The sequence below is a fragment of the Entelurus aequoreus genome, linkage group LG03 (assembly GCF_033978785.1).
Source record: "Entelurus aequoreus isolate RoL-2023_Sb linkage group LG03, RoL_Eaeq_v1.1, whole genome shotgun sequence".
NCBI classification, from domain to species: domain Eukaryota; kingdom Metazoa; phylum Chordata; class Actinopteri; order Syngnathiformes; family Syngnathidae; genus Entelurus; species Entelurus aequoreus.
In genome coordinates this window covers 91,590,783-91,603,282 of record NC_084733.1, presented here as the reverse complement: position 1 = coordinate 91,603,282, position 12,500 = coordinate 91,590,783, and the positions used below count along the sequence as shown (strand labels likewise).

General features: G+C 31.2%; 1 protein-coding gene across 2 annotated transcripts in view; it reads right to left on the bottom strand.

Annotated features, from left to right (window-relative positions):
• Nucleotides 1-1,722: 1,722 nt before the first annotated feature.
• LOC133647101 (E3 ubiquitin-protein ligase SHPRH-like) overlaps nt 1,723-12,500 on the bottom strand; it is a 54,206-nt gene continuing 43,428 nt past the window's right edge. For both annotated transcript variants that reach the window (XM_062043215.1, XM_062043214.1), the window contains 2 exons: nt 12,398-12,478; nt 1,723-2,050 (listed from right to left, as the gene is read on the bottom strand). In XM_062043215.1, the coding sequence (XP_061899199.1) occupies nt 1,954-2,050; nt 12,398-12,478 (178 nt within the window). In that variant the 3' untranslated portion in view covers nt 1,723-1,953. The remainder of the gene's footprint in view (nt 2,051-12,397; nt 12,479-12,500) is intronic.

The following is a 12,500-nucleotide window of genomic DNA, read 5'->3' as shown; positions in this document are numbered from 1 at the left end:
CAGAATATTAATAACATAAATAAATGGGGGGAGGGAGGTTTTTTGGGTTGGTGCACTAATTGTAAGTGTATCTTGTGTTTTTTAGGTGGATTTAATTAAAAAAAAACAAAAAAAAACGATACAGATAATAAAAAAACCGATACCGATAATTTCCGATATTACATTTTAACGCATTTATCGGCCGATAATACGGCAGGCCAATATTATCGGACATCCCTAATCAAAAACATTTTTGTGAATAAAAAAGAAAGTACAACGATATAAAAACAGTTACATAGAAACTAGTAATGAATGAAAATGAGTAAAATTAAGTGTTAAAGGTTAGTATTATTAGTGGAGCAGCAGCACGCACAATCATGTGTGCTTACGGACTGTATCCCTTGCAGACTGTATTGATATATATTGATATATAATGTAGGAACCAGAATATTGATAACAGAAAGAAATGGGGGGAGGGAGTTTTTTTGGGTTGGTGCACTAATTGTAAGTGTATCTTGTGTTTTTTATGTGGATTTAATAAAAAAAAAAAAAAAAAAAAGACGATACAGATAATAAAAAAAACGATACCGATAATTTCCGATATTACATTTTAACACATTTATCGGCCGATAATATCGGCAGGCCGATATTATCGGACATCCCTAATTAAAAACATTTTTGTGAATAAAAAAGAAAGTAAAACAATATAAAAACAGTTACATAGAAACTAGTAATGAATGAAAATGAGTAAAATTAAGTGTTAAAGGTTAGTACTATTAGTGGAGCAGCAGCACGCACAATCATGTGTGCTTACGGACTGTATCCCTTCAGACTGTATTGATATATATTGATATATAATGTAGGAACCAGAATATTGATAACAGAAATAAATGGGGGGAGGGAGTTTTTTTGGGTTGGTGCACTAATTGTAAGTGTATCTTGTGTTTTTTATGTTGATTTAATTTTTTTTTTTAATTAAAAAAAATAAAAAACCGATACAGATAATAAAAAAACCGATACCGATAATTTCCGATATTACATTTTAACGCATTTATCGGCCGATAATATCGGCAGGCCGATATTATCGGACATCCCTAATTAAAAACATTTTTGTGAATAAAAAAGAAAGTAAAACAATATGAAAACAGTTACATAGAAACTAGTAATGAATGAAAATGAGTAAAATTAACTGTTAAAGTCAACTTCAGATGTATTTGTTGACATTAAGTTTACATTTTTCTTATGTTTTGTAACTTTCTTGTCAAATAAAACCATGTTTTGTTTTTTTAGCCTTCAATAGGTCAATATTTCATACCAACATTGATTGTAATTAATTATTTAAAACGTAAATATCTCGAGGATCCCAAAATATCTTGTAAAAGTGTTAAAAAATAAAAATGACTATTTATTATTTTTACTTTCAACACTTAAATCTCAAGATCAACTTCAGATCCATTGTAAGTTTTTACCATTTTTTTGGTTTTCTTATGTTTTTATGCCTTTTTTGTAAAAAATACAAATAAAACATTTTCCATAAATATATCAAAATGAAATATTTGATTAAATTATATATTTGTATTATTATTTTGTATTATTTGAGTCCACATTGCAACATGTTCTCCTTAAATTTCTCCTGTCTACTCTTTGATTCCACCTTTAATGTTTATTGTAATAGTATTTTCAAAATATTAAAAAAAAATGAGCCGGGGCCCGCAAAAGGCCCAGGGGCCGCACTTTGGACACCCCTGCTTTTAAAGTAACACCATGGATCTTCTTCCTGCCAGCAGCTCTACAAAGCGAGCGTTTAATCCATGAAAAAGTCGTGAAGTCAACACAGGGACAAAAACATTTCAACTTAAAAATATCTCGCTTCGTCTTTTTGATTCCGAGCTGTATAAAACTGAGGATGTGCAAAAAATTAAAAGAGAGTCCTTCACCGCGGGGCTGAGCAGTGCATCATGGGTAGTCGAGGCGTCACTCCAGAGGCTCCGCCTCTTCGGTAAACAGGTCGGCCAGATCAGCCACCGTCAGCACGGCGGCCTCCGAGTGCTTCATGGCGGCGCTGCTGTGACTGGAAGACAAACAAAGGGGACTTTTTTTTTATGATGGCGCAACTGTGAAGTCATCCCTCGCCACTTCAGGCGTCCATGTTGGCGGCTTCGCTACATCGCAGATTTGACGGCCTAAATTAAGCTTAAAAATGGCTAAAACAAGTAAAAAAAATCAATACTACAGTAGCATTGTCCACGAGATGAGACTAAACCAATCAGAGAGCACCGTTCAGTATCGTGGCCACTGATTGGCTCAGCCTCAAGAAGCTATTACGTTGTTGTATGTGATATATGACATGTATTACATTGTTGTATGTGATATATGACATCTATTACATTGTTGTATGACATCTATTACATTGTTGTATGTGATATATGACATCTATTACGTTGTTGTATGTGATATATGACATCTATTACATTGTTGTATGTGATATATGACATCTATTTCGTTGTTGTATGTGATATATGACATCTATTACATTGTTGTATGTGATATATGACATCTATTACATTGTTGTATGTGATATATGACATCTATTACATTGTTGTATGTGATATATGACATCTATTACGCTGTTGTATGTGATATATGACATCTATTACGTTGTTGTATGTGATATATGACATCTATTACATTGTTGTATGTGATACATGACATCTATTACGTTGTTGTATGTCATATATGACATCTATTACATTGTTGTATGTGATATATGACATCTATTACGTTGTTGTATGTGATATATGACATCTATTACGTTGTTGTATGTGATATATGACATCTATTACATTGTTGTATGTGATACATGACATCTATTACGTTGTTGTATGTGATATATGACATCTATTACATTGTTGTATGTGATATATGACATCTATTACGTTGTTGTATGTGATATATGACATCTATTACATTGTTGTATGTGATATATGACATCTATTACGTTGTTGTATGTGATATATGACATCTATTACGTTGTTGTATGTGATATATGACATTTATTACATTGTTGTATGTGATATATGACATTTATTACGTTGTTGTATGCGATACATGACATCTATTACATTGTTGTATGTGATACATGACATCTATTACATTGTTGTATGTGATATATGACATCTATTACATTGTTGTATGTGATATATGACATCTATTACATTGTTGTATGTGATATATGACATCTATTATGTAGTTGTATGTGATATATGACATCTATTACATTGTTGTATGTGATATATGACATCTATTACATTGTTGTATGTGATATATGACATCTATTACATTGTTTTGTGTGATATATGACATCTATTACATTGTTGTATGTGATATATGACATCTATTACATTGTTTTATGTGATATATGACATCTATTACATTGTTGTATGTGATATATGACATCTATTACGTTGTTTTATGTGATATATGACATCTATTACGTTGTTGTATGTGATATATGACATCTATTACGTTGTTGTATGTGATACATGACATCTATTACGTTGTTGTATGTGATATATGACATCTATTACATTGTTGTATGTGATACATGACATATATTACATTGTTGTATGTGATATATGACATCTATTACATTGTTGTATGTGATATATGACATCTATTACATTGTTGTATGTGATATATGACATCTATTACATTGTTGTATGTGATATATGACATCTATTACATTGTTGTATGTGATATATGACATCTATTACATTGTTGTATGTGATATATGACATCTATTACATTGTTGTATGTGATATATGACATGTATTACATTGTTGTATGTGATATATGACATCTATTACATTGTTGTATGTGATATATTACATGTATTACATTGTTGTATGTGATATATTACATGTATTACATTGTTGTATGTGATACATGACATCTATTACATTGTTGTATGTGATACATGACATCTATTACATTGTTGTATGTGATATATGACATCTATTACATTGTTGTATGTGATACATGACATCTATTACGTTGTTGTATGTGACATATGACATCTATTACATTGTTGTATGTGATATATGACATCTATTACATTGTTGTATGTGACATATGACATCTATTACATTGTTGTATGTGATATATGACATCTATTACATTGTTGTATGTGATATATGACATCTATTACGTTGTTGTATGTGATATATGACATCTATTACATTGTTGTATGTGATATATGACATCTATTACATTGTTGTATGTGATATATGACATCTATTACATTGTTGTATGTGATATATGACATCTATTACATTGTTGTATGTGATATATGACATCTATTACATTGTTGTATGTGATATATGACATCTATTACGTTGTTTTATGTGATATATGACATCTATTACGTTGTTGTATGTGATATATGACATCTATTACGTTGTTGTATGTGATACATGACATCTATTATGTTGTTGTATGTGATATATGACAACTATTACATTGTTGTATGTGATACATGACATATATTACATTGTTGTATGTGATATATGACATCTATTACATTGTTGTATGTGATATATGACATCTATTACATTGTTGTATGTGATATATGACATCTATTACATTGTTGTATGTGATATATGACATCTATTACATTGTTGTATGTGATATATGACATCTATTACATTGTTGTATGTGATATATGACATCTATTACATTGTTGTATGTGATATATGACATGTATTACATTGTTGTATGTGATATATGACATGTATTACATTGTTGTATGTGATATATGACATCTATTACATTGTTGTATGTGATATATGACATGTATTACATTGTTGTATGTGATACATGACATCTATTACATTGTTGTATGTGATACATGACATCTATTACATTGTTGTATGTGATATATGACATCTATTACATTGTTGTATGTGATACATGACATCTATTACGTTGTTGTATGTGATATATGACATCTATTACATTGTTGTATGTGACATATGACATCTATTACATTGTTGAATGTGATATATGACATCTATTACATTGTTGTATGTGACATATGACATCTATTACATTGTTGTATGTGATATATGACATCTATTACATTGTTGTATGTGATATATGACATCTATTACATTGTTGTATGTGATATATGACATCTATTACATTGTTGTATGTGATATATGACATCTATTACGTTGTTGTATGTGATATATGACATCCATTACGTTGTTGTATGTGATATATGACATCCATTACGTTGTTGTATGTGATATATGACATCTATTACGTTGTTGTATGTGATATATGACATCTATTACGTTGTTGTATGTGATATATGACATCTATTACATTGTTGTATGTGATATATGACATCCATTACGTTGTTGTATGTGATACATGACATCTATTACGTTGTTGTATGTGATATATGACATCTATTACATTGTTGTATGTGATACATGACATCTATTACATTGTTGGATGTGATATATGACATCCATTACATTGTTGTATGTGATACATGACATCTATTACATTGTTGTATGTGATATATGACATCTATTACATTGTTGTATGTGATATATGACATCTATTACGTTGTTGTATGTGATATAAGACATCTATTACGTTGTTCTATGTGATATATGACATCTATTACATTGTTGTATGTGATATATGACATCTATTACGTTGTTGTATGTGATATATGACATCTATTACATTGTTGTATGTGTTATATGACATCTATTACGTTGTTGTATGTGATATATGACATCTACTACATTGTTGTATGTGATATATGACATCTATTACGTTGTTGTATGTGATATATGACATCTATTACATTGTTGTATGTGATATATGACATCTATTACATTGTTGTATGTGATATATGACATCTATTACATTGTTGTATGTGATATATGACATCTATTACGTTGTTGTATGTGATATATGACATCTATTACGTTGTTGTATGTGATATATGACATCTATTACTTTGTTGTATGTGATATATGACATCTATTACATTGTTGTATGTGATATATGACATCTATTACATTGTTGTATGTGATACATGACATCTATTACATTGTTGTATGTGATATATGACATCTATTATGTAGTTGTATGTGATATATGACATCTATTACATTGTTGTATGTGATATATGAAATCTATTACATTGTTGTATGTGATATATGACATCTATTATGTAGTTGTATGTGATATATGACATCTATTACATTGTTGTATGTGATATATGACATCTATTACATTGTTGTATGTAATATATGACATCTATTACATTGTTGTATGTGATATATGACATCTATTACATTGTTGTATGTGATATATGACATCTATTACATTGTTGTATGTGATATATGACATCTATTATGTAGTTGTATGTGATATATGACATCTATTACATTGTTGTATGTGATACATGACATCTATTACGTTGTTGTATGTGATATATGACATCTATTACATTGTTGTATGTGACATATGACATCTATTACATTGTTGAATGTGATATATGACATCTATTACATTGTTGTATGTGACATATGACATCTATTACATTGTTGTATGTGATATATGACATCTATTACATTGTTGTATGTGATATATGACATCTATTACATTGTTGTATGTGATATATGACATCTATTACATTGTTGTATGTGATATATGACATCTATTACGTTGTTGTATGTGATATATGACATCCATTACGTTGTTGTATGTGATATATGACATCCATTACGTTGTTGTATGTGATATATGACATCTATTACGTTGTTGTATGTGATATATGACATCTATTACGTTGTTGTATGTGATATATGACATCTATTACATTGTTGTATGTGATATATGACATCCATTACGTTGTTGTATGTGATACATGACATCTATTACGTTGTTGTATGTGATATATGACATCTATTACATTGTTGTATGTGATACATGACATCTATTACATTGTTGGATGTGATATATGACATCCATTACATTGTTGTATGTGATACATGACATCTATTACATTGTTGTATGTGATATATGACATCTATTACATTGTTGTATGTGATATATGACATCTATTACGTTGTTGTATGTGATATAAGACATCTATTACGTTGTTCTATGTGATATATGACATCTATTACATTGTTGTATGTGATATATGACATCTATTACGTTGTTGTATGTGATATATGACATCTATTACATTGTTGTATGTGTTATATGACATCTATTACGTTGTTGTATGTGATATATGACATCTACTACATTGTTGTATGTGATATATGACATCTATTACGTTGTTGTATGTGATATATGACATCTATTACATTGTTGTATGTGATATATGACATCTATTACATTGTTGTATGTGATATATGACATCTATTACATTGTTGTATGTGATATATGACATCTATTACGTTGTTGTATGTGATATATGACATCTATTACGTTGTTGTATGTGATATATGACATCTATTACTTTGTTGTATGTGATATATGACATCTATTACATTGTTGTATGTGATATATGACATCTATTACATTGTTGTATGTGATACATGACATCTATTACATTGTTGTATGTGATATATGACATCTATTATGTAGTTGTATGTGATATATGACATCTATTACATTGTTGTATGTGATATATGAAATCTATTACATTGTTGTATGTGATATATGACATCTATTATGTAGTTGTATGTGATATATGACATCTATTACATTGTTGTATGTGATATATGACATCTATTACATTGTTGTATGTAATATATGACATCTATTACATTGTTGTATGTGATATATGACATCTATTACATTGTTGTATGTGATATATGACATCTATTACATTGTTGTATGTGATATATGACATCTATTATGTAGTTGTATGTGATATATGACATCTATTACATTGTTGTATGTGATGTATGACATCTATTACATTGTTGTATGTGATATATGACATCTATTATGTAGTTGTATGTGATATATGACATCTATTACATTGTTGTATGTGATATATGACATCTATTATGTAGTTGTATGTGATATATGACATCTATTACATTGTTGTATGTGATGTATGACATCTATTACATTGTTGTATGTAATACATGACATCTATTACGTTGTTGTATGTGATATATGACATCTATTACGTTGTTGTATGTGATACATGACATCTATTACATTGTTGTATGTGATATATGACATCTATTACGTTGTTGTATGTGATATATGACATCTATTACATTGTTGTATGTGATATATGACATCTATTACATTGTTGTATGTGATATATGACATCTATTACATTGTTGTATGTGATACATGACATCTATTATGTTGTTGTATGTGATAAATGACATCTATTACGTTGTTGTATGTGATATATGACATCTATTACATTGTTGTATGTGATATATGACATCTATTACATTGTTGTATGTAATATATGACATCTATTACATTGTTGTATGTGATATATGACATCTATTACATTGTTGTATGTGATATATGACATCTATTACATTGTTGTATGTGATATATGACATCTATTATGTAGTTGTATGTGATATATGACATCTATTACATTGTTGTATGTGATACATGACATCTATTACGTTGTTGTATGTGATATATGACATCTATTACATTGTTGTATGTGACATATGACATCTATTACATTGTTGAATGTGATATATGACATCTATTACATTGTTGTATGTGACATATGACATCTATTACATTGTTGTATGTGATATATGACATCTATTACATTGTTGTATGTGATATATGACATCTATTACATTGTTGTATGTGATATATGACATCTATTACATTGTTGTATGTGATATATGACATCTATTACGTTGTTGTATGTGATATATGACATCCATTACGTTGTTGTATGTGATATATGACATCCATTACGTTGTTGTATGTGATATATGACATCTATTACGTTGTTGTATGTGATATATGACATCTATTACGTTGTTGTATGTGATATATGACATCTATTACATTGTTGTATGTGATATATGACATCCATTACGTTGTTGTATGTGATACATGACATCTATTACGTTGTTGTATGTGATATATGACATCTATTACATTGTTGTATGTGATACATGACATCTATTACATTGTTGGATGTGATATATGACATCCATTACATTGTTGTATGTGATACATGACATCTATTACATTGTTGTATGTGATATATGACATCTATTACATTGTTGTATGTGATATATGACATCTATTACGTTGTTGTATGTGATATAAGACATCTATTACGTTGTTCTATGTGATATATGACATCTATTACATTGTTGTATGTGATATATGACATCTATTACGTTGTTGTATGTGATATATGACATCTATTACATTGTTGTATGTGTTATATGACATCTATTACGTTGTTGTATGTGATATATGACATCTACTACATTGTTGTATGTGATATATGACATCTATTACGTTGTTGTATGTGATATATGACATCTATTACATTGTTGTATGTGATATATGACATCTATTACATTGTTGTATGTGATATATGACATCTATTACATTGTTGTATGTGATATATGACATCTATTACGTTGTTGTATGTGATATATGACATCTATTACATTGTTGTATGTGATATATGACATCTATTACTTTGTTGTATGTGATATATGACATCTATTACATTGTTGTATGTGATATATGACATCTATTACATTGTTGTATGTGATACATGACATCTATTACATTGTTGTATGTGATATATGACATCTATTATGTAGTTGTATGTGATATATGACATCTATTACATTGTTGTATGTGATATATGAAATCTATTACATTGTTGTATGTGATATATGACATCTATTATGTAGTTGTATGTGATATATGACATCTATTACATTGTTGTATGTGATATATGACATCTATTACATTGTTGTATGTAATATATGACATCTATTACATTGTTGTATGTGATATATGACATCTATTACATTGTTGTATGTGATATATGACATCTATTACATTGTTGTATGTGATATATGACATCTATTATGTAGTTGTATGTGATATATGACATCTATTACATTGTTGTATGTGATGTATGACATCTATTACATTGTTGTATGTGATATATGACATCTATTATGTAGTTGTATGTGATATATGACATCTATTACATTGTTGTATGTGATATATGACATCTATTATGTAGTTGTATGTGATATATGACATCTATTACATTGTTGTATGTGATGTATGACATCTATTACATTGTTGTATGTGATACATGACATCTATTACGTTGTTGTATGTGATATATGACATCTATTACGTTGTTGTATGTGATACATGACATCTATTACATTGTTGTATGTGATATATGACATCTATTACGTTGTTGTATGTGATATATGACATCTATTACATTGTTGTATATGATACATGACATATATTACATTGTTGTATGTGATATATGACATCTATTACATTGTTGTATGTGATATATGACATCTATTACATTGTTGTATGTGATATATGACATCTATTACATTGTTGTATGTGATACATGACATCTATTATGTTGTTGTATGTCAGGGGTGTCAAAGTCAAATGGACGGAGGGCCAAATAAAAAATTTAGCTACAAGCCGAGGGCCGGACTGTTCGAATGTTCATTGAAAATTTTTTAAATGACGCATATAGTCTAGTGAACCTAATTGAACCTACTGAAAACCTAACAAATATATTCCAATATGATCAGATAAATAAAGCAATATTTTCTTATGGCTCTGTCAGTAATCTTTAATTTTCAACAGACACAAAAGACAAATTTCCTTTATATAAAAATCCCCATAACATGAACATTAAATGAAAGAAACCGGTATTCAAGGCACCATCAGTAGCCTATATTTTCTATTTTAGCAAAAGTGGGCTAAATTTACTTCAAAGAAAAAAACAATAATAGCAATTTTCTATCATCCACTCAACTGAAATATTTTTAAAATATAATTAAATTGAAATACAATAAAATAAAGTGCAAAAATCTATAAATCAAAAACAACACTTTGTTTAAGGAGAAGTAACATGCAGTGAAAACAAATATTAAACTTTAACTTTTAAACTTGAATTGAGTAAAAACTCTAAATATGTGATTGCACAGTAATGTTCACATTAAACCCCCCTCCTCCCTCCGTGGGAGGGAGGCGAGTTGGGTGCCCGAAACCCCCCGCTGGTTTCGGCCCGCCCCTTGGCGCGCGTGGCACGGCGGGCTCCGCGACCCGACGGCTGGCCCTCGTGGCTTGACGGCGGGCGCGTCCCGACGGGCCGCGCGTAGGGGTCAAACGCAGAAGTCTCAGGGCCTCGTGGTGAGGGGGTGGCCTGCGGGTTTCGGCCCGCTTGACCCCCCCGCTCCGCTTGGCGCGCGCGGCACATGACGGGTTCCGCCACCGACGCTCGGGCTGCAGCCCGACGGTGGTGCGGGCCCGGCGGTGACGCGCGGTTTGGGGAAACAAAGCAGAAGTCTCAGGGCCTCGGGGCCGGGTTTCGGCCCGCCCCCTTGGCGCGCGTGGCACGGCGGGCTCCGCGACTGACGGCCGGGCTGCAGCCCTTCGGCCGGCAGGCGCGTCCCGGCGGGCCGCTCGCCCCCTTTCGGAACCTTGGACCGGCATCCGCTTGGTGCGTGTAAAAGATCTGCGGTCTGCGGGCCGGTTCTAATAATAAATCAAGATCATCCCAAGGGCCGTAAAAAACCTTCTCGCGGGCCGGATATGGCCCGCGGGCCTTGACTCTGACATATGTGTTGTATGTGATATATGACATCTATTACATTGTTGTATGTGATATATGACATCTATTACGTTGTTGTATGTGATACATGACATCTATTACATTGTTGTATGTGATACATGACATCTATTACGTTGTTGTATGTGATATATGACATCTATTACGTTGTTGTATGTGATATATGACATCTATTACCTTGTTGTATGTGATACATGACATCTATTACATTGTTGTATGTGATATATGACATCTATTACATTGGACAAGTGCACATTTACAGCTTGTAAGTCAAAAGGACACAATAGGAGACACGTGCACACACACACACACACACACACACACACACACACACACACACACACACACACCCACACACACACACACACACACACACACACACACACACACATATAACAAGCACTATTGTCTAAACTCCAGCACTTATTGATACTTACTATGGAGAATAGTATGAGTTATTGACTAAATAAAAACAACAAACATGAATGACTATCTAAATATGGCCCCCACCTCTTCTCTGCAGTCTTGAGCATCGCCTGCATTCTCTCCTCAATGGTGGACTTGATGAGGAACCTGTGCACAAACGTGGGCCTGGGAGGAGCACAGATGGAAA